Source organism: Lissotriton vulgaris, chromosome 7, assembly GCF_964263255.1.
Source record: "Lissotriton vulgaris chromosome 7, aLisVul1.2, whole genome shotgun sequence".
NCBI lineage: Eukaryota > Metazoa > Chordata > Amphibia > Caudata > Salamandridae > Lissotriton > Lissotriton vulgaris.
The window spans coordinates 426630611-426658574 of NC_141695.1; the positions used below are offsets into that span (position 1 = coordinate 426630611).

General features: G+C 46.5%; 1 protein-coding gene across 4 annotated transcripts in view; it reads right to left on the reverse strand.

Annotated features, from left to right (window-relative positions):
• LOC147701782 (C-Jun-amino-terminal kinase-interacting protein 4-like) overlaps window positions 1–27964 on the reverse strand; it is an 861003-nt gene that overhangs the window by 602096 nt on the left and 230943 nt on the right. For all 4 annotated transcript variants that reach the window (XM_086930413.1, XM_086930411.1, XM_086930412.1 and 1 more), the window contains exons 7-10: window positions 10255–10399; window positions 8996–9086; window positions 8600–8760; window positions 4566–4623 (exon numbers count right to left, since the gene is read on the reverse strand). In XM_086930413.1, coding sequence (XP_086786539.1) covers window positions 4566–4623; window positions 8600–8760; window positions 8996–9086; window positions 10255–10399 — 455 coding nt within the window. The remainder of the gene's footprint in view (window positions 1–4565; window positions 4624–8599; window positions 8761–8995; window positions 9087–10254; window positions 10400–27964) is intronic.

Here is a 27964-nt window from a genome sequence, read left to right on the forward strand (position 1 = left end):
ACAGGCTCCAAAGAATTAGTGCTTGCCTGTTTGCAATTCCGCATGCTGGCCAGCTTGTGGTCCCTGTTTCCAATACCAAGGAAGTCAGCTGTAAGCAGGGTGAAGGGACAGAGCTGACAAGCTAGGCGGCTAGGAACAGCGTCTTCATGAGGTTACCTCAGCAAACACAGAGAATAGCTGTGAGGATGAAGAAGGCTGAGACTGGAAGGCGCGGGTACAGGAGGCCCGTCACGGGAAAATCTCAAGAGGCTTGAGAAGTTACAGACAGGAAGGAGATATTGGGTTGGCATTTAAGGAGGTGGAACAACCTAGCTCTCATTAAAATACTCATCAATAAAAACATAGGAAATCAACATATTGCTACCCAAAGCTGCGCTGGCCCAATCACCATCAGTCATTTGAATTAGGGACGAGTCCCAATAGGGAGAGTCTCACAGGCAGAATAGGGTAAAGTGCAAGGAAGATGCTCTGGAAACCTGACCCCTTCATTTAAGGCAAGTAAATTAAGGTATTTTGTTACTTTAATACAGGAGGAGGATGAGCAAAATGTAGAGATCCTGAAACTGAGTATCTGTCTTAGAGACAAATTTGATTTGAAGAGAGATTTTATTGGTATGCGATACAAAGAAATATGTCCCAGTGTTATTTGATAGAAGAAAGAAAAGAAGAAAAAAAAGAAGAAAAAAATCTAATTCAACGCTGCAAACGTTGTGCGTAGATCCGTAACTTGTGACCAGAAGCATTTTGGATTTCCTTACCAGCTTCTAAAAAATAGTGTTGCTGCCATTATCAAATATGTTTACAGAACTGGACCATTGCCAATAAGTTAACCAAATGATCCGGTCATTAATATGGCTAAGCAAAGATAGTCTTTGCAGGCAGAAAGTCTATGAAAGCGAAAATCTCCTACTGGAGCACTAAACTCTGATAAAGAAACACTGGAATACCCGGAGGTCTATAGCCAGGATGCTAAACAAATAATGTAATGTTTCCTTCCCTGAGCGGATACTTTCTTTGTCTTGTATGCTACAGTGAAGAAGAATACTATATGAGAGGAGGAGATTTGGAAGATATTTGCTGACAACAGATATGATCTCCTTCGAAGGTCACAATAGTACATAATTTGTTAATAAAGAAATCAAAATGACAGACATACCGGTATGTCAAAGATAAAAGTTAAAATGCCCTAGTAATTTGGGTAATGACTAAGGTCCGTGAAGTCCAGAATGGTGTAGCATTTACCTACAGAGTATTACTCCACCACCTAGAGTCACCAGAAAGTAAACACACATTTCACATGAGCTCCAGATATACATCTTGTGTTCACTGGTTACATTGTTTCCACAAATTGCTAGATCAAGGTCAGGTAAGGAAACATGAAAACTAATGCTGTGATATATTTAAGCAGTTGAGCTCCCTCAAGCTTTGTAGCATCTCTCCAAGAAGCAAAAGAAACTCAATACCAACTAGGCCAATGCTTCAATATGCGCAAGCCTTAATGTAGTCACTTTACTTTACCAATAGTTCTTGCTGCTCTTCTAGCAGATGATGTCCCATAGAGTCTGTTTTAAAGAATCTAGGCAAATTGCCTCTCGGGATCACAGTACCAGTAGTGAACTAATAGAGACTGCAATTTGTTGCCAAGAAGTGGGCTAAGTATAGGAGCTAACATATTCTATGGATTTGCTCAACCCAGGGATAGGTATGCGTCTTTACAGTACACATTTATAACGCCTAGCACATGCAGGAGACTGAAGGATAGTATGAGGAGCAATCATGTGGCCCAGCCCCTAAAGTTTTCTAAAACACTCAGTTCAGGATGGGAGCTGATCATGTCGTTGGGAGCTGTTCATGTCATTAGGAACTGAGCACTGTGAAGAGCAACATCCAGCTTGCAGGACAATAGTGAAAGCAACAAATTCTCAAGTGGTAGGTACATTATTGATCTCTTTCACACACAGAACAATCCTGCCTTACGTACTAGCTGAGAAGGATGTGGTCGTTGTAAGGAAACACTATCACAAGTAATCTTCATTTGTCTGTTTTTATTGCTTTAAAAGAAGAACGTTTTCAAGACCACAAATTAACCGGCTAGGAACAAGGACAATTAAGACAGCAATTACTGTATGACTGCAGAGCATGGACATGCAACGAATTAGCTGGTTACTCAAATATTAGGATTTAGTAACATTACATTTGCAGGAGGAGAATTTTGCTGCCCAGACCAGCTCCTGTCCTCTTCATGGAAGTCTTGATGTCCCAGGTGTGGGTTTCTTAAATGTGACTAAATGCAGTATATGAGCCTGTCCATCAATTAGTAGTGGGTGGCCTTTACTTTTACCAGGCGAGGTGTCACACATGCACACATACACATTCACAACACTAACTCCCAAATATTGATCCACACATGCACCAAACATTAAAAATAAAATCATACTTACCTACACAGCTCTGCCTTGGAGATCCCAGAGGGTTGGAACTGCACTAAGGTCAGCCAATGAAAGAAGGCAGCAGTCCCAAGCCTCGGAGGGTGCTGGCTTCCCTGACTAGCTGACCATAGGCAGCAGTCTCTCACTTGTCACAAAGTGGGATGGGGTTAGTGACACTGCTGACTCCACCCCACTCTGTGATGAGGTGTCAGTGATTGTCACTCAACCCTGGGTACTTCAGGGCTTAGAACTGAAGCACCCAGGTCCGAAACAATCAGTGCCGCTCCCTCTCGTCACAAGGGGAATGCCCTAGAGATGCTTGGTCAGGCTGAATAGGTCACGCCCACAGGAGCAGTGACTTCTTCAGCCCAGCAAAGTTCAGCTCAGGCATCCAGGACATGTCTGTCAGGATGAGATTTGTGCAGCCTGCCAGACATTCTTCATAGTTGCCTAAAGGTGAAGGGATGTGGAGTCTCAGCCCATAAGGATAGGCCAAGAATGCATTCAAGCATGGTTATGAAAAAAGAAAGCAGTACTCTTTGAATCCTTAAGTATAGGCCATTTTACTGCATAATCATGCCTGTGATTTCCATGAGCTGACTGCACGTTACAGGCACTCAGCACTTTATTACCTCATCTTATGTTTAAAGTGTTTCAGACGCTGGATTTTTGACTGTACTCCTTGATCTGGCCAACAACATAGGAAGTGGAAAGTGTAAGTTAACATGACCAAATATGTACAGACCACTTAATCTTTATAATGGTATTTATGCGGCTTGTGCGACCTTGCTTAGAGTCACACACTCACTAGGATCTTTATTTCCATACCAGACGTTTAAAGCAATGATTATCTCTTGGGTATGGACAAGAATCTGAGAACATAAAAATTCCTGAGCCTACAAGATGGAATATGCTTAGAGCACTACAGACTGAATATAGACATATACTTTACCTTTATTATAGGGGCATTTAAGTGGCTCAAGCAGCCAAGTTTAGAGTCGAACATGTGCTAGGCACGTTATCTCCATACCAAATGTTTAAAGTGATTATTTGTTGACCTATGATCGTCTCTTGGGTTTTGTATAATAATTTTCAAACACAAATGTTCTTAAGCCGATAGGATGGATTATGTTTAGAATACTTTAGTGCCATATTTTGACTGCCACAATAGACCCTCAGGGCCTCCTCAAGTACTTGGAAATTTACAAATACGTGTGTTTTAATGGATTATCCATACTTGTATAGGCGCAGGGCAATACCCTGGGTCATTTGCAGACTATACAAGTCAATTAAGGGCTAGAGTTAAATTGAGGTACGTGTTTGAACTGACTGGCACAATAACATGATTCAGCATTTGAACTCTGAGGTAATACCTTGTATTGCATTTTATTATTGTCAAAATGATGGATCTAACAGGTTTATGCTCCTCGATAGCTATTAATATTTTAAGGTTGTACAACCCGATTTTATTATTGAGATTGTTATATTAATCAAACAATACATTTGTTGGTTTAAAAAAACACACACACACACACACAGAAAGTGCCCTTAATCTGAGAATTGGATGTGCAGGCAGGAAGAAAAAACTCTCTCCAAATTACATGTTGGTGACACAAAGCATTTTACATATGCAGGAAACTCAGTTACATCTGGGTCGCAATGGCAAGTTGCATAGTTAAGCAAATAAATATAAAGGCTTGCACATCAACGGAAAATAGCAAACAAAGTGCAATAAAACCTCTTTTTACAAAGGTAATAAAGTTAGTAACTTAGTTAATCAAATAAAAAAATGGAAGTACAGCAAAGTTACACTGTGTCTTAGTTGTCATGGTTGGTAGAATAAATATGCACGGAGATGTGAGGCAGAATTCAGTGACACGTGCGTCTTTAGTGTCAACATAGTAGCTTTGTTTCAGCTTTAGGTGCTATCCAGTACGTAGCGATATTCACAAAAGTTGGGAAAGAGTGGGAATCGGAGCATCTGACTGTGGTCAGGTGGCAATCTTACTAGATGGAGAATTTTAGAGTGCGACATAAAAATATACATATTACGTACTAATGTCCATTTCAAAACATAAATGCAATTAAAAAGCATAAGTCCCAAAATCGCCCCACAAGTATATTATCTAATCTTACTGTGCATCTTTCAGCTGTATGTTCTCTGACAAGAGAGCATCCAAAGTATTTCCGACACCTAGAAAAACAAAGGAATTGCCATGAGTTGAAAGACAAGGAGGAACTGGATTTTTAAAAAACACACCCTAAAAACTTTGCTGCTGATATTTCACATTAGATTTTGAGAAACATGCACCATAGATTTGCATAGAAGGGATCAAGCAAAGCAGACCCAAGATGAAGGGCATATTGGTAATGTAAGTCATAGTTTTTGGAGGAGTTCTGCTGGAAAGAGGGTGGTGCTTAATAAACTACAGGCAGCACGAAGTCAAGTAGACTTGCTGCAATCATTTAAATGTGTTTAGTAAGCGCATTCCACTTGCATTCTATAGTATGTGGCAGATTAAATGGACTGAATCAGAGGCTGTCTCTCATATAAAAACAAAGAGTATCCATAGCACTTGTGTCTAGACTAGGTTTGCCACTTTTTTACTTTAACTAAGAGTAACTATCAAAGATGTGAAAATATATGAATTAGATTGAGGAAGATAGAAAACTCTGGCAAGACTTTATGACTGCTTTTCTTATTGGAGGGGTTTATGCAGATACGTCATAAAAAGTGGCCGGTGCCCTGGGAATCAGCAAATTTACAGCAACCTCACATATTCCTATGGTTTGTTCCAATACTGCAAAATTGAGTTATCAGCTTTAACTACCCAACGTATACACTTTTCATTAATGTACAAATACGTGACTATCTATCAAAACAATTTTCCAGTTAGCATTGAATTGGGTCCATTACAAGATTTGCCAATAGGGCGTCCGCCTTTTCTATCTCAACAGCTATTGAGATAGACCAGATTCAAGCATGTGGGGCAGCATTGTATTGGGTGGACTTGTGGGTTTAGTGTAATCTTGACGCACTTGAAAAGGCAGAAAACTCCTTTATAAAGTCCCTTTGGAGACTTCTATTGACTGTCAGGAAGATGACAATGATGAACATGATCTATTTTTCTGTAGAGCCTAGGCAAATGAGCGTTCATAGTGGATCACTCCTCTCGGTCATCTCCTGGGTCTTAATGATTGCAATAATGCCTTGAGAGTACGTAAAACAAATACTAGGGAATGCATTGTTTATTCAATTTCAAGTTACGTGTCTTCAATACGACATATTAGGCTGAAGGTATTAAGACCAAATGAAAAAAAGATGTAAGGGCATCGTTTGCCCAGCGGCCACATTGTGTTGTTGGAGTCGATTTCTGGGCATTCAGTTGCGGTTCTTTTAAAATTTTAGAAAGCCCTCAGAAAATAATTTGTATGTACTCATGACCACACCCAGGCTTAAGAAGAAATCATCTCATTGTGTTTGTGGGCAATTGTCTTTGTATTTATACGAATAATACCATACCACTTTGTTGCTTATGATCTCTATGGAGGATTTCAACTTTTTACTGAAACTGCACTCCATGGATTTATGCTTCTTTTTTTGTGAATTTTGTATGTTTTCATGCTACTTTTGAAGAAATGTTTTATTGTGCACCTTTTATGATTTTATTAGCCGAAATAAAGGAAATGAGTGAATGAATTTGCCAGTTAACTTATATTCACAATTCACGGCTCAGTTTCTTTTTTTAAATGAAAAAAAATACAACACCTGTATCTTGATTACTAATGTTCGCCCAAAAGCAAATCAAAATGCTAAGCAGTTTCCCCCCTTTGGCTAATAACGTTGCCATATTGTAAAAGCAAAAACCATAGTTGATGGACAGAATGCAGAACAATGTCATACATTCAGCCCAGTACAGAGATCTGGGCCTAAATACATCGTTTTTTTACACTCCACACCACCCCAGTTCAGACATGGCCATATGCAAATCAGTCTGACCCTGTGCCTCATGGGAACAGTCCAGCTGAAGACAGCTGGAATGCCAGAAACCGGTCCTCGGAAGCTTGTTTCCGGTCCAGGGAAAGCATGGCTTGACAGTTCGGGCTGGACTGTTCCCATGAGCACAGGGTCAGACTGATTTACATATGGCCATGTCTGAACTGGGGTGGTGTGTAGTGCAAAAAAACGATGGATTTGGGCCCAGATCTCTGTATTGGGGTGAATGTATGACATTGTTCTGCATTCTGTCCATTAACGGTGGTTTTTGCATTTGTCACCCCGAGTGGGATGGGTATGCTCAGACGTGAGTCCCATGCACTCCACACCACTGGATTCAAGCAAGCCGGGCTGAAGACGGCTGGAATGCCAGAAACCGGTCCTCGGAAGCTTGTTTCCGGTCCAGGGAAAGCATGATTTGGCAGTTCGGGCTGGACTGTTCCCATGAGGCACAGGGTCAGACTGATTTGCATATGGCCATGTCTGAACTGGGGTGGTGAGTAGTGCAAAAAACGATGGATTTGGGCCCAGATCTCTGTACTGGCGTGAATGTATGACATTGTTCTGCATTCTGTCCATTAACTGTGGTTTTTGCATATTGTAAAAGCAGTCACATTAATCTCCGGGAATAGAGTATCCTATCCGACTGTTAAGATAGTAAACTGCTTCTACCACTGCTCAGTACAGCTTTATGTAACCGGTACCACTTATGCCTTCCTATGTACATAATATACTCAGGCATGTGTGCCTCCAAAACACACTGCTGATCCTATGCTCTCCTACTTATTGCACCAGTTTTAAACAAACACTAGCAAAGTCAATAGTAAGCATATGTCACAAATAAGTAAAAAAATTAAACGCCGCTGCCTAAACGTGCCTGCCATGTGATTGCAATAAAAATGTTATATGGGAAAAAAAACATACTCCATATAATTTTGATGGAACAGGACAACTCCTTCCTAAAATGTACAATAGGTTTTTAATGTGGGTAACCGAAAGGCATAGTTTAAATACACAAGGGAGACTAAACAAAATAAATGTTTTTCAAAAGTTACAACTGGAAAGAAAGCACTGGAAAAGTAAAGTATAGGCCCTCACAATGCCAGACCTGAAGTACATTTCTTGTTAGGCAGGTGTGCACATGTGATCTGGCAAAATGTCACCACTAATGTGCAGGAGAGCCAATGGCTGAAGTGAGCGGACACATTGCCCCACGTTATATGTTGTGGTGGGTGAAAGTCAAATGCAAGCGAAAGCTGAACAGTTAAGTAGACGAAGAGCCTTGACACACACCCCTTTACTTTTTTTATTTTTTATTGCAGGAGACCTGCTAAAAGGTTAATTTAGTCTCTACGCCTAAAGAAATTAAATCATTCTTTACATTTTTTGCTGATGGAAGTGGATTGGATGGGGAGGTGCAGCTGATAAGAGAGCTAATGCACGATAAGTAAGGGAGCCACCATGAAGATATCATATGCATACTTGTGTGTTTTGTTCTCAACCTGGGGGTAGGTAAATAGAGCAAAGAGAGGGCGGTCGCCACATAGGTCAGCAAACAGGTTCCACAGAACACTCTGACAAGTTCTGCATTACTTCAGGAACGGATCTCAAGAGCGGAGTGTCTACGGGATATATGCGGGACGCAAAGAGGTGCTCTGCGTATTTTTTAGACGTGCATTCAACACAGTTGGAACAAAAGTAGGATGTGTCCCATATACTGCTAACATGAAGTAAGACTACAACGTGCATAGAACCTGAAGCTTAAGTATATGAAAGTCAGTTGAAAAAACAGAAATGTAGACAGTGCCGTCTCAACCTCGTACCTGCACCCGTATTTTGTTCCCCTTCTTTTATGCTTCGTCCCTGAGCCCTTTGCAAGTGGGAGGCCCCACTTAACAATTTATTTTAAGCTCTCTCTGCCAGTGGTCCCATATCGCCCCCGTCTTCCTCCAGAGATTTCCTCCAGCTGTTCCAGGCTTGCTGGTCTGAATCACTGTACACAGGTGAACCACATGGATCGTGCAATGATGGCAAATGCTGAGTAGGGGCAGAGCTAGCTGGACGGGAGGAACCTGACTAACACTTCCAGGCAATAGGTTTCCTTTCAAGAGGAGCTGGGCAAATGGGTTGGTAGGATAAGAACGAATGTTTGTAAGAGAAGATAGGCACATACCTTGCAGGTCAGCTCCTTCGTCCATATCCCCAATGTACTCAGGGCTAGCACCGCAGACCTCAGCAAACAAGGAGTCTGTGTTTCTGTCGGTCTCTTCCTCCTCCTCCTCCTCCTCCTCCCCGGTCTCTTCATCCTCCTCATCTCCCCGCTTCTTAGGAGTGCTGGGGTGCAGAACATAAGTATAGCCTTTTTAACTGTCACCATACACTTAAGCACATTGCTAAGATTTAGAATACAAGAATAAAAAGCATTAAATGACCATAGGCTATAGTTCTTCAGAAGCTTTGATCTAGGAATGTTCACAAACAATGGAATATGGGCCTTTGAAAAGCCCCACGCTAGCTCCGGCAGCACTGCCCCAGCATAAGTGCTCACTTCAAACTAGAGTACAATTACCTGAATGTCAACGTGCTGGGCTGCAGCTCCAGCTCTGGAGTGGAGTCAATGATGTCATCAACCTCGGACGTCCTCAATTGCTTGTCTGTCCCTAGAGACACACGGAATCGGTTTAAAACATTTTCAATTAAGCAGCATTCAATGTTGGTTATGCAAATCTTTCCACCAGTCAAACATGTGCCATCTACGTATTTGGTTTCCCAATTAAAATTCACGATACCAAATTCTGATTTGCGTGGACTTACTTTGCGGTATAATTACCCTAATGTATACCCATAACTGCACCTAGCTGCAGTACAGGTCAAAATGGGGAATATATTATGTGAATGAAGTTTAACTGCACCAAAAATGCAGGTTTTCCCTATTACCTACTAGTTACAACTAGAGAAATTTGTACTGGAAAAATCTAGGAAGAGTGGCTAATTCACATTAGTCAAAATCTGAAATATGTTTTTACACCTAAATTCAGCACTAGGAATAAAAACATATTTGTTTTGCAGTTTCACCTTATACAGCCACCTCTTTTCTCAATCACTATTACAACAGGTACATACAATACTTTTGTTCACCAGACCGACTTGATAAAGCCCACCATCACCCAACCAGAGACAGATTGAATACAATACTCAGAATATATCATCACCGATGATTCAGATTACAGTGAAACCCCAGAATGGCATGCTGAGGCAACAGAACAACCAACAACAATATACTAAAGAAAGACTGTGTGATACAGAAATACCAACATAACATTCACTAGCAAATTTGTCCGTATTGGTCTTGTTTTAGCACTGCAACCCAACCATTCTTGGTCTTCCACCTACAATTTCACTTTCTTTTCCAAACTAACACATTCTCAACATATTGTCTACCACAAAGCTGCCTTCCAAAAAAGTTTCAAGCACAGATTTCAATATACTGGGCCCTCTACCTTTGTTTTGTGCGTTACTGTATTTTTCTAGTGCCAATCTGTAAACCAGGACCCTTGTGGCGTCCTCCATGTGATTTTCCCAAATTCCTTTACATCAAGATCTGGAGTCATTCTTATAACTTTTCCTTGTTCTCATATAACAAGTGGTCCAATACAATATTGGCCCTTATCTCTATTTGCAGCAAACATACTTTGAGCATATTTTTTCCTCATTCTAAACTTTCGCTGAAAACAGCTCCAAATAGATCAGCATGTTATGAATGTTAAAGCAGCCAGGAACCCAAAACAAACAAATAGATCTCATGTTTATAGAACAGTGTCCTAGTACCTTCATCTTCGTCAGCAAATTTCACTTGGCGTTTAATTTCATGTTCCAGGGTTTTAGGTTTAGGCACAAGTTTCTCTTTCCGGTTGCATCCACAGCTCTTCGAAATCTCCTTGGGTGATACCAGTTTCTCCTCTTCCAATGTTTCCTGAAAAAGGAGGGGCTAATGTTTCAAAGCAAATTCATATACCACACGACAGAGTAAATGAAACAAGTTGTCCTTTCCAAAGAGTACACCGAAAGTAAAGCTCTGTCAGAAAGCCACATGATTTTGAGTGCACTGAGAATGGCATCCCCTCAGCTTTAGATGAAACAAGCACATTCAGGCCAACTTTCTGTCATTATAAGCACATTAAAGATCCTACATTTCCTCTTGTCTCTCTGTAAATCAAGCAGAGAAATCTGCAATTGTTTATGCCTTTTAGTGCACTTAAGTTACACTTAAGGGCACCAAAAGACCTGGCCCTTGTTAACTGTATTATGTAATGTGCACCACAGTTTAGATGATACCAAACAAAAGGAGCAAAGCAGTTTCCATGGACTTCAAAGGCACGTGCATGAGAATCCCACACACGTTGGCTTTTCATCCTTAAGACAACCTTATATGCCTTCCCACAGAGTTATCTTTCTAGTCCTGCACCAGTGGAATAGGTCAAATAGGACAAAGGTCTGATGCGGGAGAAAGTGAAATTGTAAGAGGAGAAAAAGAAAGAATCCTTGCAGAGTAATTAAAACAGTGTGCAAGGTGTGTTACTCGTGAGTCTTTCCACTCCGATGTCTTATTATAATAATGTAGACATAATTAGGATTTTCCAAATGGGACTAAGAATATACCATGAGGGTCATCATTAGAGGGTCAGCTGAGGGCACCTTATGACTCAGTCCCTGCACTTTCACTGCCCCTTGCTTCTGCAGAATACATGTATTTACAGCTTTTGAAGCACGACTGCTAATGCTGGGGGATGGTTGCATGGCCGCTCATCCAGATGGTGACAAATGCTGCGTTTTTTCATTCCCTGGAGGACATTTTTTTCAGTTAAAGACTCAGGTGCTTATTGCACCTGATAAAAACTGAATAAACACCCAGTGGGCCAAACAAAGTTTCTGATCCACGTCCCACAAAATCTTCTGACAGACCTTTTTAATGCAAAGAAATAAAATACAAATAAAAATGTGTTTACAGAACACGCAAGGGAATGCCTTGTGACTAAGCATGGGCGAATTTTGCGAATCTGGCGTTCGCGAATTTTGCGAATTTGCGAACTCGCAATCCGCAAAATCCGCGAATTCTCGCGAATTTGCTGATTTTTTTTTTGTGTTCGCAAGGATTTCTGCCAGTTCGCAAGGATTTCTGCCAGTTCGCGAGGGTTTTGTAACAGTTCGCAATTGCGAACTTACATGTCGGCTCGCAACGGTCACGATTATGTTGTTTCTACGTCTGGTTCATCATCACAGGTTCCCAGCACCCTCTGTTTCACCCCTGCCACCCTCTGTTTTACCCATGCCACCCTCTGGTACATCAATGCCTTATGCCACCCTCTGGTTCATCATCACTGTAGATTATGGGGGGGGGGGAAAGCAAGCACACCTGCCTGCTTCAACTGACATGAATTAATTTGGGGTTGATTTATTAATGTGTCACTGTCTTAAAATTCCAGTCTGGCACCTGCATCCTTATCTGTAATTTGCTTTCTGTTGCAGTGCAATTTTTTTTTCCAGGACCTTTGTGGCCTACTTGTAGCTATTCTATGTGCCTGCTGTGAGGGTCAGAGCAGGGTCATACAATTGTTGCAACTAGCAACTGAACTTTGGAAAGAGCTCTCCAACCCCAGCGCAGGAAACAACGACATCACCCCATCACAAGACCTCTGCAACTCCCTCGCTTCATACTTCCACAACAAGATCGCGGACATACACAACAGCTTCAACAACCAACCAACGCACACCTTGACCGAACAACCACCCCCCACCACCACCCTCCACGCCTGGACCCCGATCAGCACCGAAGACACCATCCGCACCATGAACTCCATCCACTCCGGATCACCGACCGACCCCTGCCCTCACCACGTCTTCAACAAGGCCGACGCTGTCATCGCACCCCGCCTGCGGGACATCATCAACACCTCCTTCGACACCGCCAACTTCCCTGAGTGCTGGAAACACGCCGAACTCAGCGCTCTCCTCAAGAAACCAACAGCGGACCCCACCGAACTCAAGAATTACCGCCCCATCTCGCTCCTCCCGTTTCCAGCCAAAGTCATCGAGAAGACCGTCAACAAGCAGATGGCCGCCTTCCTCGAGACGAACGGATCCCTCGACCCCTCACAGTCCGGCTTCCGAGCCAATCACAGCACCGAGACCGCCCTCATCGCCGCCACCGATGACATCCGAGCCCTGATGGACAATGGAGAAACAGCGGCCCTCATCCTCCTAGACCTCTCCGCGGCATTCGACACTGTCTGCCACCGCACCCTAGTACAGCGCCTCAGCAACGTTGGAATCCAGGACAAGGCGCTGGAATGGATCATCTCCTTCCTCGACGGAAGAACACAGAGAGTCCGCCTACCACCGTACAAGTCAGAGGCCTCCGAAGTCATCTGCGGCGTCCCTCAAGGGTCATCTCTGAGCCCCACCCTCTTCAACGTCTACATGAGCCCCCTCGCGGCCATCGTACACAAACACAACCTCAGCATAATCTCCTACGCCGACGACACCCAGCTGATCCTCTCCCTGACCAACGACCCCGCCTCCGCCAGAGCCAACCTGCACGAAGGGATGAAAGAGGTAGCCGAGTGGATGACGACCAGCCGCCTGAAACTGAACTCTGACAAGACGGAGGTCCTCATCCTGGGCTCTTCACCCTCCGCCTGGGACGACTCCTGGTGGCCCCCCGCCATGGGCACCGCACCCAAACCGACAGACCATGCACGCAACCTGGGCTTCATCCTGGACTCCTCCCTCTCCATGACCAGGCAAGTCAACAACGTCTCCTCGGCATGCTTCAACATCCTACGCATGCTACGGATGATCTTCTGGTGGATCCCCACCGAGACCAGGAAGACCGTCACCCAGGTCCTCGTCACCAGCCGTCTGGACTACGGCAACGCCCTCTACGCCGGCACCACCGCCAAGCTCCAGAAGAGACTCCAGCGGATCCAGAACGCCTCAGCCAGACTCATCCTCGACATCCCACGAACCAGCCACATCACCGGACATCTGAGAGACCTTCACTGGCTCCCCGTCAACAAAAGAATCACCTTCCGCCTCCTCACCCACGCACACAAAGCCCTACACGACCAGGGCCCGAGCTACCTCAACAGCCGAATCAACTTCTACGCTCCCAAACGCCACCTCCGATCAGCCAACCACGCCCTCGCCACCGTCCCCCGCATCCGAAGACCGACTACGGGAGGAAGGTCCTTCTCCTACCTGGCCGCCAAGACCTGGAACTCCCTCCCAACCGACCTGCGCCTGACCCAAGACCACCTCTCCTTCAGGAAGAAGCTGAAGACCTGGCTGTTCGAGCAGTAGCGGCACCCCCCCCCCCCCCAGCGCCTTGAGACCCTACGGGTAGGTAGCGCGCTATACAAGTGTCATTGATTGATTGATTGATTGAGGGGCCCTTGTCAGGAAGCACTACAGGGAAAGGTTACTAATGATGAGTTTGAACTTTTGAACCTGCTTTCACTTTTGCAAAACTCGTTTTTCTGCAGAGCAGCATTACAGCAACTTTAATGCCCCACCAAGCTTATATGAGAAAGTTGATTTCTAATCCAAAAGTTATCCAAAGAAAATCAAAAGGCCTCAAATCTAAAAAAGTGCAGGCAAATGTCAACCTGAGGAGTTATTCTGATAAAAATAATCATTTTCAGAAGGTCTATGCTGCTTGCTAGTAGATTTCTTGTGCGGAATTGCAATTTTTGTAATTTCGCGAGTGCGAGATTGTTGCTGCCCGCCGCACCTACATGTTCGCAATTGCGAACTTACACCGCAAAGAAAAAAAATCCGCTGCGTGCGAATTTTGCGGGAAATTCGCGAATCTCACGGATTGCGAATTTACCGAAAATCCGCAAAATCCGCGAGCGTAACGGATTTTCCGCCCATGCTTACTTGTGACTATGTTATATTTACAATGTACCATTCAGATGCCAACCTAACCTATTCATGCCAGCTATTTCTGACACTATAGAGCCATTGTGAAGCCTCAATACATGTCATGTGTGTTTCTCTGCTGTGGTACCACATTGAGTCAAGAATAAATTCAGAATCTGGTGATGTGGAGGAGTGTTCATTTCAGTTCTGCCATGCAATCACTCTTTTGTTGAATGATTGGTTGCTTGGTGCTGGCCCCATTTTCCCACACACTTGTGATCTGAGATATATGTTGGAATAGGAGGGGAAAGGACAGGTCAGATCAACCTCCATCGGAGAGAAAATGAGAGAGAAGCAGAGAAATTGAGAGAAAGAGTGTTTGTGCAATTATTTACCTGCCTTTCGGAGTAAAAATAGATCGAAACCTCATGAACACACCCTGAAAGCAGGCAAACATAGGAGAGGGGAGGGAGGTGGAAAAAAGAGAGAAAAGGCTCTCATAGTCCCAGATCGGATGAGAAACACAGCAAAAATACAGGTAGGAGACCTGCACAAGAAGAAAGAGGGCACTGAGAACATAAAGCTACATACTGCAGAAGCTATAAAAGCACAAGTTCAGATGTTAATGGGAGGAACCAATCTCAGAGATGGAAGAAGTCGGACACAGAACTGAAGTAGCATACAAGAGTGAGCAAAACAGAAGGGCCAACCAAAGGCATAGACATGAGCGAGTCTTTGCGTTGCAAGCATAAGGGACGAATGGATCAAACACATATGCACAATTCCAAAAAGTGTTTGGGTGTGTGATGGCAGGTAACCGAGTCTTGGTCAGCCATAACTATCAGGTCAAACCCTTACCATGCTATAATGGGCTAAGACACATAGACAAATAAAAGTTAGGGGTCATCCTAGAAGCATTTTTAACAAATTCACAGGCAATGAAATTAAGTGCTTTTGCGACCCTTAACCCTGCCTTCAGGCAGGTCGCTCCCCACGCCGCCCGCGCAGCCCCACCTGACTGCACCTTGTGTGTTCCTGTGCTGCTGATTCAGATCTGTGGGTGTCGAGGCCCGCCTCCACCCGCAGGCTTCCACCTGCGCCTCATCCCTGGTGGCCAGTGGGCCTGAGTTTTGTTGCTGCCACCTGTTCTCTTTTTGTGCTCTTGTGCCCCTGTTTTTGTGCCCCAGTTCGCTGCATTATTTGTGACCGTTTTTGTGGCCTGGGTCCTCTTTGCTCTGCTCGCCTGTTGCCTTGCCTTAGGCTCGTTTCCCCTTGCCCGTTCCCGCCGCTGCGTCCCTGCGGCTCCGCACCCCGCCCCCATTGGCTCCCTCCCACCTCCGAGCTGCTCCTCCCTCCCACCTCCCCTTCTTATGGCGACCGCACGCCAAATGAAAGCCCGTCTGCGCCTGGACCGCGGCCAGCGCCAGGACCCCTGGACCCCGCTCCCCCGCAACGCCAGACTGCACTACGACTCCAGCACCCTCCACGCACTCAACACCGGACAAGACCACCCCTGCTACCGGGCCACCCCGAAGTGCACCCAAGGGCCCTTCGCCTGCCGGAACTGCAGATTCACCAGCAACCAGCCCTCCAAACCACCAGCCAGAGAACCCAACCACCTCCGCTGCATTCTCCTCAACACCTGCTCCACTCGCAAACACGCCATCAAACTCTGGGACCTCCTAGACTCAACCAACCCGGACATCGCCTTCCTGACGGAGAACTGGCTGAACGCCACCACAGCACCAGACATAGCCATAGCCATCCCACAGGGCTACAAGATCTCCCGCAGGGACTGCACCAACAGAGTTGGAGGGGGAATCGTCATAATCCACAAGGACTCCCTCAGAGTCTCGACCAACACCGACGACACCCTCCCACCGCTGAGCACATGCACTTCCAGATCCACACCGACCCCAACACCACCTTCAAAGGAACACTCGTCTACAGACCACCCGGACCACGACCACAGCTCTGCGACACGACCACAGTTCTGCAACACCATCGCCGACCTCGTCCACACCCACGCCCTCGCCTCCACGGACTACATCCTCCTCGGGGACCTGAATTTCCACCTCGAGAACAACAACAACGCCAACTCCACCGCCATGATCGACAACCTCACCAACCTCTGACTCAAACAGCTCGTGACTACACCCACCCACGCCGCTGGACACACGCTGGACCCCATCTTCTCCACAAGCCCTCAAGTCTTCTTCAACCACACCACTGAACCCCACTGGACCGACCACAGATGCGTCCACTTCACCTTCAGGAAACCTACCACACACCACCGCACCCAACAGCTACCTCGCCGCTGCTGGGGCAAGGTCACCAAGGACCAACTGACTACCACCCTCGCCCTGAGACCACCTGCCGACGCCACCGACCCAGACACCGCTACGACCAACCTCAAACAGTGGATCAACGACTGCGCCAACACCCTCGCCCCTCTCAAAACCTCCACAACCAACCACACCAACAAGAAAGCCGCCTGGTTTACCTAAGACCTCCGGATCTCCAAGCGCACCTGTCGGAAGCTGGAGAAGAAATGGCTCCACGACTGAACACCAGACAGCCACACAGCCCACAAAAGCGCCACCCGCAGACACCACCAACTCATCAGGACCGCCAAGAGGACCGCCTTTCAAGGACCACTTAGACAACAACGCACACAACACCAAATAGCTCTTCAGCATCGTTAAAGAACTCTGCAACCCCAGCTCCAACACCAATCACATCCCACCATCACAAGACCTGTGTGACTTCCTGGCCCCCTTGTTTCACTGCAAGATCACCGACATCCACGATAGCTTCAACTCCGACACCCCCACACCCACCACCGAGTCCACCACCCCTGCGATCACCACCCACACCAGCCACCTGACCGCCTGGACCCAAGTCAGCGATGAAGACACCATCAGAACCATGAACTCCATCCACTCCGGATCCCCATCCGACCCCTGCCCTCACCACGTCTTCAACAAAGCCAGCACAACCACTGCACCCCACCTCCGGAAAACAATCAACAGTTCCTTCAGACAGCAACCTTCCCGGAAAGCTGGAAGCACGCCGAGATCAACGCCCTTCTGAAGAAGCCCAATGCGGACCCCAAAGACCTCAATAACTGCCGGCCCATCTCCCTGCTCCCGTTCACGGCAAAAGTGACAGAGAAGATTGTGAATAAACAGCTAACCCGCTACCTCGAGGACAACAACTTCTTGGACCCTTCCCAATCCGGTTTTTGCAGCAACCACAGCACCGAGACCGCCCTCATCGCCGCCACTGACGACATCAGGACCCTGATGGACAAAGGAGAAACAGCCGCCCTCATCCTCCTGGACCTATCAGCAGCCTTTGACACAGTCTGCCACCGAACTCTATCAGAACGCCTCCATGACGCAGGAACGCTTGGTGGAAGGAACTTGGATGCCACAACGCCTAACAAACTTACGAAAAGATTGATTCACCCATAAGCGGAACCCTGTCCTTCTGGTGTTCGAGTCGGCCACACTAATGCCTCGAGTGAGCGGAACACTAGCGAATAATGTGAAAAGATGTGCGGCTAAAAGAGTGTAATTGACAATGTCACCATTGAATCTGAATATTCACAAACAAACCAGTCCATAAAATGATTTTCTCGCACAGAGGACATTTACGATTTTATGAAGGTACCCAGTCCTGCCCTGAAGAAAAAACGTAAATTACATAAACGGTTTGGAAACGCGTCGGCACTCAACATTAGTTACGAATGGACTCTCACCACCCACTGAAGGCTCATTAGTTTTAGAATACAGTCTATTTAGACTAGGTTCTGTTATGACTATTTGAAACTCAGTCCTTTGTGGGTTAGGTCCTTTAAGAAAAGAAAAGAATATTTGCACAGAAGGACCTAGTAAATGTTAAATACTGTTCTGGTGTACTCTTTATTTATAACAGAGTTTTGACAATGCTCAGAAATTGTTCAAATTGTACCAAACCCATTGTATTTGCCTTATGATTTATGTCGTATTCGCAAATGTCGACAATTCATTGTTTCTGATTTTACTTTTGTTTGAACTTGTTTTGATTGTGTTTTTTCACATATCTGACGAATTGAATATTGGTATGTTTCATGGAAACTATTTCTAATTCATGTATGATTAAGTTGAACAGATCCTCTGAATTGATTTAACAGAGGTTCTAAGTCTGCGTTTAAATAAATAGCAGCAACTAAATTGGTTGCCAGGTCTCCCCTTTTTTTCTAAACTAGAATTGTCCTTCCTGGCCACGTACGGACAAGACCTCTTTAGTGTTTATAGAAATTCAAGAGAGGCCCTGGCCTGGACCACATCCTTCCTCTCCGGCAGAACCCAGAGCTTCCGCCTCCCACCCTTCCGCTCAAAAATCACCAAGATCATCTGTGGCGTCCCACAGGGATCCTCCCTCAGCCCAACGCTGTTCAATATCTACATGGCCCCGCTTGCCCACGTCGCACGACAACATAACCTCAAAATCATCTCCTACGCCGACGACACCCAGCTGATCATATCCCTCACCGAAGACCCTGCACCGCCAAAGCACACCTCCACAGAGGAATGAAGGCTGTAGCCGACTGGATGAAGGACTGTAGATTGAAGCTGAATTAAGACAAGACGGAGGTCATCATTCTCGGACCCACCCCATCAGCCTGGGACGACTCTTGGTGGCCCACATCTCTAGGCTCAGCTCCGCAACCCACAGACCAAGCACGCAACCTGGGGGTCATCCTCTACTACAGCCTCTCCATGACCAGGCAAGTCAACGCCGTCTCCGCGTCCTGCTTCAACACCCTCCGAATGCTCCGCAGGATCTTCAAATGGATCCCCCCCCCGACACGAGAAAAACCGTCACCCAGGCCCTCATCACCAGCAGACTAGACTAGGGAAACGCCCTCTACTCAGGAACAACAACCAAGCTCCTGAGACGACTACAGCGAATCCAGAACGCCTCGGCACGACTGATCCTCGACGTCCCCTGACGCAGCCACAGCACACCCCATCTGGGAGGCCTGCACTAGCTCCCCGTCAACAAGAGGATCACCGTCAAACTCCTCATCCACGCACACAAAGCACTACACAACAACGGACCTACATACCTCAACAACCGACTCAGCTTCCACACCCCCACCCGTAGCCTTCGCTCAGCCAACCTCGCCCTTGCCACAGTTCCTCGTATCCTACCTCGCCGTTAAGACCTGGAACACTCTCCCTACCAGCCTACGACAGACTCAGGACCTGCTGGCCTTCAGAAGACCTCTCAAGACCTGGCTCTTCAATCAGTAGCACCCCAGCCCCCCTCCCCCCCCGCACCTTGGGACCCTCGCGGGTATGTAGCAAGCTTTAGAAATGCAGTGATTGATTGATTGACAAGGGAGGACCACCATGACTATGAGTGGGGGCGATGTAATGCAGCAGATCATCTACAAGATATGACAGTTAAGCATACAACATACCAAACTCCAGTCTAAAACAAGCATCACGTATACAATAAAATACAAATATAAAAGTAAGGAACGAATTTCAGGTTCGAGTCCTGTATAACATTAAGCGGTAACTCAAGCTAGCGCTAAAGATGAGACTCGAACACCGGTATGATACGTTATGTAAGGCAACAACTTCACAATTATGCTAAGAATACTTATTTATATATTTATTTACTGACACTTATAAAGCGCGAACAATTACCCTTGGGTGTCTCGGCGCTAGACTGCAGAATGTCATTCCATAGAGGTGAGGTATATGCTGGGTGTACTATGTTATTGGTTGAATAACCATGTCTTAAAAATTTTTCTAAACTGTAAGAGTGATGAACTGGCTTTGACGTGGTATGGTAGGGAATTCCAGATTTTGGGGGCCGCAACTAGGAAGCGGCGGTCGCCCCATGTGACTGTTCTGCTACGTGGGACCACTAATTGATTAAGTGATGCAGATCGTAGCTTTCTGGCTGGACAGTAAGGTATTAGATGATCTTTAAGGAAACGAGGCCCCTGATCCTGCATTGCCTTATAGACTGTACACATAGCTTTAAACTTTATCCTGTTTTGGATAGACAGCCAGTGGTTATATTTCGGGAGTGATTTGTATTTAGACATTACGTTGAAACTGTTACATGCTAAATGAAAATATACTTGTAGCACTAATAAACAAAGGTACAGGCTTAATTGTCAAAACAGCAGTTTGCCGTTTAAGTGCTACTGCGTGTCTCTACAATTAGGGCATGGCACAGGGGTCAGAGATGCTGACTCAGCAGCTGGGGATCCTGGTTCGGATCTCGCGGCCCCAGGGGGACTACTGAGTGCAGGCTAGCCTGCAATCACACAAGTAAATTCTGCAAAGGGTCATGCGAGCTTGTCTGAAGCACGAAAAAGAATGAAAGCTAAGTCAGAAGATCTCCACACCAGAGAGAAGCAGCGTGTTTTGAGCATTTGTAGTGTTTCTGTACTTTACTTACAATTAAGGCACTCGGGAAGAGGCAAACTACTCTGTAAACCAAGCGAAATGGTTAGTTTATCAGTAATTGATTAAGTGGGTTCACTTTGTGACACAACAAACGTGTAAAAGTGCAGTTGCTCTTTACATAGAAACCTGTACGCAGTGCAAACGGGAAGTAGTGATTCCTCTCCCACTATAACAAAACACCTGGGCAAACAACCAGGGTCTGGGTTTCTCTTTGGAAGAGATGCAAGGGGGAGGCTGCACCACACGACTTCGTTACAGGCAGAGGCTCACTCTTGCCCACGAGCAGATGGTGGGATGGGGGCAGCCCTTCTGCGCGCTGTATAATAATACTCCCACCACAGAACTGCAGATTAAGCTGCTTACCACTCGCTTGTAAAAACAAGGTATTACCCGTGAGAGGAAACCTGCTCTGCCCTGCTACAGCGCAGCCCAGGGAGGTGTCCTGGCTCTCTACGGGCAAAAGAAACCTGAGCCGCCCCTTGTTCTCCGCACAGACTCAGTACACAGCTGCTGTCAGGGAGGACAGTGAGGGCGCATTCCAGCCAAGCAGCCGAGCAGCCGTGAAATGGATCTAAAAAAAAAAAAAAGTAGTCCGTACAATTGAAAGACACTGCCTTGCAGCGTCAGGGAACTGTAGTTGGTCAATGCTGCTTCCTCCAAAAACGGAAGAGACGCATCGGCCCACCAGCCAATAATGAGAAAGTTTAAAAGAGCAGTGTCAGATTTAAACCAATGACAAGGGACAAAACAAAAAAAACGCAATGGGTGGAGTTTCACCCTTAATACCAATTACTTAATGCCTCGTAGAGGCAGCAAGCTGCCTATGCGAGACCTAAAAAGACTAGAAACTCAACATTCTCCCCCCACACACACACACAAGCTGAGATTAGGTCAGTAAAGATGATGCCTTGGACACTGCATGAACCCAATCAGTTTGGCCCAAGGCTGCTACTGCGAGGAGTCTCCTCTTACTAAGGCAAGGAAAAAAAATGTCCTCCCCCTAGAATTTCTAGACAACACACACCTTGTGTAGAGTACCACAGCATAAATGTAAGCAGGTTATCTCTCCTGGATGGCAGGAGAAACAATCCAACAAAATACATCCGCATGTGTCGCTCGACGGATCAATTTGCTTGAGTTATTAGGTAACTGAGTCTGTCAGATGCACCCACTGGACACAGCCATTCAATCTAAAGTACTGTCATGCTCTGCTTTGTGTACAGTGCATAGTGTATTGAAGATAGACCTCTCTGATTAATAACCAATCAATCAATCAGGGGATTGTAAACGCGCTACTCACCCATGAGGGTCTCAAGGCGCAGGGAGGATGGGGGCGGGGTCAGCAGATCCGTTTAGCCAAAGAGCCAAGTCTTGAGGGTTATCCTGAAGGGGTTCAGTGAGGGGCCGCGTCTGATGTCTGCCGGTAGCATGTTCCATGTCTTGGCTGCAATGTGGGAGAAGGATCTTCCGCCTGCTCTGGCTTGGTGGATGCGAAGGATTTCGGCCAATGTGAGGTTGGCGGATAGGAGGTTTCTTTTGGGTACGTGGAAGTTGATTCGGTCGATGAGGTAATTGGGTCCGTTGTTGTGTAGGCATTTGTAGGCTTGAGTGAGGATCGTGAAGGTGAATCTTTCCTCCACGGGGAGCCACTGGAGTCCAAGTAGGTGTTGGCTGATGTGTTTGTGCCGCGGGATGAGTCTGGCGGCAGTTCTGTATTGTCTGGATTTCACGGAGTAGGGACCTGTTGATGCCGGCGTAGAGTGTGTTGCCGTAGTCCAGTATGCTGGTGATGAGAGCCTGGGTGACTGTCTTCATTGACTCCGGTGAATCTACTTGAAAGTCTTGCGGAGGATGCAGAGTGTGTTGAAGCAGCTAGTGCTGAAGGCGTTGACCTGTCGGTTCATGGTGAGTGATGAATCTAGCACGATGCCGAGGTTTTTGGCCTGGTCCGAGGGGGTAGGTGGGCTTCCGAGGGCGGTTGGCCACCAGGTGCTGTCCCATGCCGAGGGGAGGATTCAGAGGCCGAGGACTTCTCTGCGTTGAGCTTCAGGCAGCTGTTGCTGGTCCAGACTGCAACGTCCTGCATTCCTTTCTGGAAGTTGAGTTTGACTTTAGTGGGGTCTCTGGTGAGGAAGAGGATGAGCTGAGTGTCGTCTGAGTAGGATACGATTTTGTCGGACGATGGCAGCAAGGGGGGGCCATGTAGATGGTGAAGAGGTTCGGGCTCAGGGATGACCCTTGTGGTACTCCACAAGTGATTTTCGTGGGATCGGAAAGGAACGGTTGCAGTCTGATCCTTTGGCTTCTTCCGGTGGGGAAAGACCGGATCCATTCCAGGGCTGTTCCTTGTATACCAGTGTTGTGTAGTCTTGCAAGTAGTTTGCGGTGGGTGACTGTGTCGAAGGCTGCTGATAGGTCGAGTAGGATGAGGGCTGGGGAGTAGCCTTGGTCCAGGAAGGTATGGATGTCGTGTGTGGCAGCGAGTAGGGCGGCCTCAGGGCTGTGGTTTCTTCGGAATCCAGATTGGGACGGGTCGAGGATGGCGTTCTTTTCTATGTATTGTGTCAATTCCCTGTTGACTGTCTTCTCTGCGACTTTGGCTGCGAAGGGGAGGAGTGAGATGGGTCGGTAGTTCTTGAGGTCAGTGGGGTCAGCTGTGGGCTTCTTGAGCAGGGGGCCTGACTTCTGCCTGTTTCCAGTCGTCTGGGAAGGTGCCGGTTTTGAAGGTGGTGTTGATGGTGTGCTATAGTTCGGGTGCAATGGCGGCTGCAGCTCTGTGGTAGATGTGCAGGCGGCAGGGGTCGGTGGGGGCCCCCAGTGGATGCCTTTCATGGTCGAGAAGGTGTCTTAGATCGTGATTGGGGTCCAGTTGGAGTTATTGAGATGGCTGGTGTCTCTAGGAGTTAGGGGTACATCTGCGACGTCTAGAGGGTGGTCGATAAAGTTGTTGTAGAGATTTTTGATCTTGAGGTGGAAGTAAGTTCCAAGTTTGTCGCAGAGGTCCTGGAATGGGGTGATGTCTGTGGTTCCGCTGCGTGGGTTGGTGAATTCCTGGATGAGACTGAAGAGTTCCTTGGAGTTGGTTTGGATTTTATTGTGGATGAAGTTCTTCTTGGTTGTTCTGATCTGGTTGTGGTAGTCTGTCATGGCGTCCTTGTAGGTGGGGTAGTTTTCGGGTTTCTTGGTGTTTCTCCAGTACTTCTCTAGGTGTCTGCAGGTTCGTATGGCTTTTTGGAAGTCGGACGTGAACCAGGCGGCTTTCCTGGGGCACAGTTTGCTGGGATTGCGTAGCGAGTGAGCTCGTCTGCGCAGTTGGGGATCCAGGTGTGGAGTCCTCTGGCTGTGATTTTTGCGTTGGATGTTCTGGTATGGGTGTCACAGGTGAGGGATGAGTTAAGTTGCTCATCTGTGACTTTGCTACAGTTTCTTCATGGTGGGCGTGGGGCAGGTTTGGGTACCTTTGGTTTGTCGACGGTGAAGTGAATGCAGTGGTGGTCGGTCCATGGTAGTTGTGTGGTTGAAGTGAACGATGTTTCCTGCGGCGATGATAGGTTAGAGGGTGTGTCCTGCTCTGTGGGTTGGTGTGTTGACGAGTTGTTTGAGTTCGATGTCGGGAAAGTTGTTCTGGGGGGTGGTGGAGTGGTGCTGACTGGGGTTCTTGAGGTGGAAGTTCAGATCACTGATGAGTAAGTAGTTTATTGAGGTGATGCCGTGGGATGCGATGAAATCGGTGATGGTGATGGCGAAGGGTGTTCGGGCCGGGTGGCCTGTAGACAAAGGACCTGCGAAGTGTGATGTTGGGGCTGGTCTGGATCTGGAAGTGTGGATGTTTAACAGCAAGGAAGGTTTGGCGGGAGGGAGGTGGTGAGTCATAGGGTGCTCTTGTGGCCAATGGCGAGCTCCCCTCCTGGGTGGTTTGGGCGGTCCTTCCACTGGATTTTGTATCCGTCCGGGATGGCCTTGTTAATGTCGGGGTGGAGGCGGCGTTGGTCCAGGTTTCCATGAAGAAGGCGATGTCAGGTGAGAGGGAGTCGAGGAGGTTCCCGATTTCCATGGCGTGTCTGTGTATGGAGCGAACGTTGAGGAGGATGCATCTTAGGGTGTTGCTGGCGTTGCTGGCGTTGGGGGCTTGTGTGGAGGTGAAGGTCTTGCGGCAGTGGAGGCAAGTGAACTGGCCGTGGATCGTGTTCGGCACGGCCTGTTGGCATTCTCCGAGTCTTCCGGGGTTGAGTATAAAGGGTGGTAGTTTTGTAGAGGTGGGTGGTCAGAGATCCAGGGTTCCTGGCGCGGTTCGCTATCGGGTCGCAGACGGGCTTACATTTGCGCGGCAGCGGCATGACCGCACAGCGGCCACCATTAAGTAGGGGAGGGATGTGCAGGCGGGGGCGGTCAGGGCAAGCGGTTTCGGCAGGAAACATGGGGGGGAGGGCACAGGCAACAGGCACAACGAGGGGAGCAATAGAAATACAGGAATACAATACAATGAATACAGAATAAAGAGGGGTACAAAATGTATACAAAAATGAAGAAGTTACAAAAATGAAGAAGTCACAAAACCGGGCACAAGCAGGGAGAAATGACCCATAATCAGGAATACCAATAAAACTTAACTGCAGCAAACAGGGTGAGAGCAGCAGCGGGCACAGCGGAGCAGACCAGCAGTTCAGAGCGATGTGTCAAACCCTGCCTGGGAGGGTTCAGAGGCAGAGCACGGCACAGCGGAGTTGCTGGGCAAAAGCAAACCTCAGACCAATGGTTTACGGGTCAGAGTGATGGGGTCACCACTGGGAGTACCAAGGCAATTTTAGTAACAGAAGGAAACATGGCAACTCACACTGTAGCATGTCTATCAAATACATTGGCTTCTTCATTCTTTTATTAGATAAGGAAAGCTGGTCAAACAAGATGCTTGTGTGGTGTGCCTAAGAGGCTTGAGTAGGGGTGGACACATGGATTCTGGACAGGTGAGTGGGAGAAGTGAAAGGAACAAGAAGCCAATGAGCAAATATCCATATGACCAGGGCTTTAAGTTGGATGAAAAAATCAAGGGGTCTCTCAAAGTGGTGTGGCCAATGTTATTAAGGGTTTGGCATAAAACAAGTACACTAAAAATCTGTGCTTAGCATAGTGTGCCGCCCGACTTGTATTTTGCTGTTTCTGTCAGTGCATCCAGATATATTATACAAGTAACCTCATACCTACAACAAGTCAGGATATTGGCTCTGTCAATGGTTGTTAGCTGCATAAGTTAAATAACCTGCAACTGTGGCTTGAATATAATATTGAAAAAGCTTCCACTTAAAGTCCAGGTGACACCACGACAATGTTGCTGCTCCCGAGTGTCAAAAAGAGAAGTGAAATCCAGAGAGGAAATGACTCTTTAAAGGATTTCCCTTCCCCTACAACGCTCACCTGGCAAAACGTCATGCCATAACTTCTCCACTAATGAGAAGTGAGCAGTGTGACCACGCGCACATCAATGTGCCTGCTGTCTCTTCAGTAAGACAAAACAGACCATCTTTGCCAGGGCACAAAACAGAGCCCAAGAGAGACCCGTTTCGAGACCTCCTTAAAGAAAACTGCTGGTGAGACCCGGCCCACTTAAAGCCCTGCATATGACAGCATGAGCAATCAGCTCCAGGTAAAAGCTACTCCTATTTGGAATTGGCAAAGCAGAAATTCTGGTAACGTTTTCCTGGTGAGGTTTACGTGCTTATGTATATTTTGGGAAACACAAAGCACTATGTTGTCTTCAGCATACAAATAGCCATGCTGCGGATTGGAAGCATAAAGATATCTCACAGTGTTATTAAGTCAATTGTCTGGGAATAGGGAAAGCCAAAGGAAGTGAAGGTAGTTAAATCTCAATATAGTGGTAATGTTTTTTTAACTCGGTACACTAACACCTTGCTCAAAGACAGAGGATGGGTCCTGTCACTAAAAGCAAATTTAACAAAGTTAACACAGATTCTGGGTTAACCACGTGTGTCTTCTGTACGATTAACCTAAAACCTAGTCATTTTTCTGAAGCTGTAATGTTTTGGTGTTTCCTCTAGGCTTGATGTCTAAGGAATAACGTAGGGCGCTAAATCAGTTACAATGGAAATCAACCAACTTATCTGCCTAAGCAGAGCATTTTTTCTCACCACCCTCTTTCATTTCTGAAAAATTGGAATTTGTGTTTCTGCGATGAGCCTGTGTGACTACAAGTTTCAAGATGAGTATCATCTTGCCTGCCCGAGTGAATCGTGTAGACTGCAATGAGTTACTGATGTAGACAAAAACAAAGTAGTTTCATCAGGGTTGGTGCATCCATTTTTGGGGGGCAATTGCGACTCCTGGGATGGCTTGTTTCACTCTGATCATATCTGTAAATCCTTCAGCAGACAGTTTTTGTTGCCATCTAGTGTGAATGTATGTCTATTATCAGGGCCCGGCCATCTGGTGTGAATGTATTTCTACTATCAGGGCCTGGCTACATTGGCTGAGAAAGAGCATGGTGAGATGGACATTGTTTAGGGATTGGTGTATAGTACTGTGTCTAGTGGGATGTGGTTTTCTTTTTATCCGATTTGAGTTTTTCATTCTCTCTGATCACTCAATATATTGGGTATGCAGCACATAGTGATATTAGCTGCAATGGTGCCATGTAACACGCTCATCAAGAAGAGACGGTAGCTGTTTGATGGGGGTGATGCAGGCCCGACAAATTTGTTGAAAACGGTCTGTAAATATGTTTAAATCCAAAACAGGAAATTAAACAAAATATGATATCGCTGCTGCAGAAGGAAACAGATAAACACAAAACAATGATAGGCAAGGAGTCGACAAGCAAGGAATAGTGCTGACACACACCACGAAGAGGGAGGTGCCTGTCCAAAGCAGCAATGGAAAACAGGAAACTGAAGGGAATTGGTGCACAGGGTGGGCTAACTGACTGTAGCAGATTTTGGAGAAAAACATACTTAAGAAAACGAGGTCATCATGAGCACGACTCTAGACTTTTTTCCCATGAATGGCATTTTAACAATGTCCAATCTTTTCTGGCAAACGCGCCGTACAATAAAAAATAATTCCGTGCAGTGCTTTTCCCTCTAGGATCAAGCCCACCCCAAGTTTACTGTTTAGGGAGCACCGAG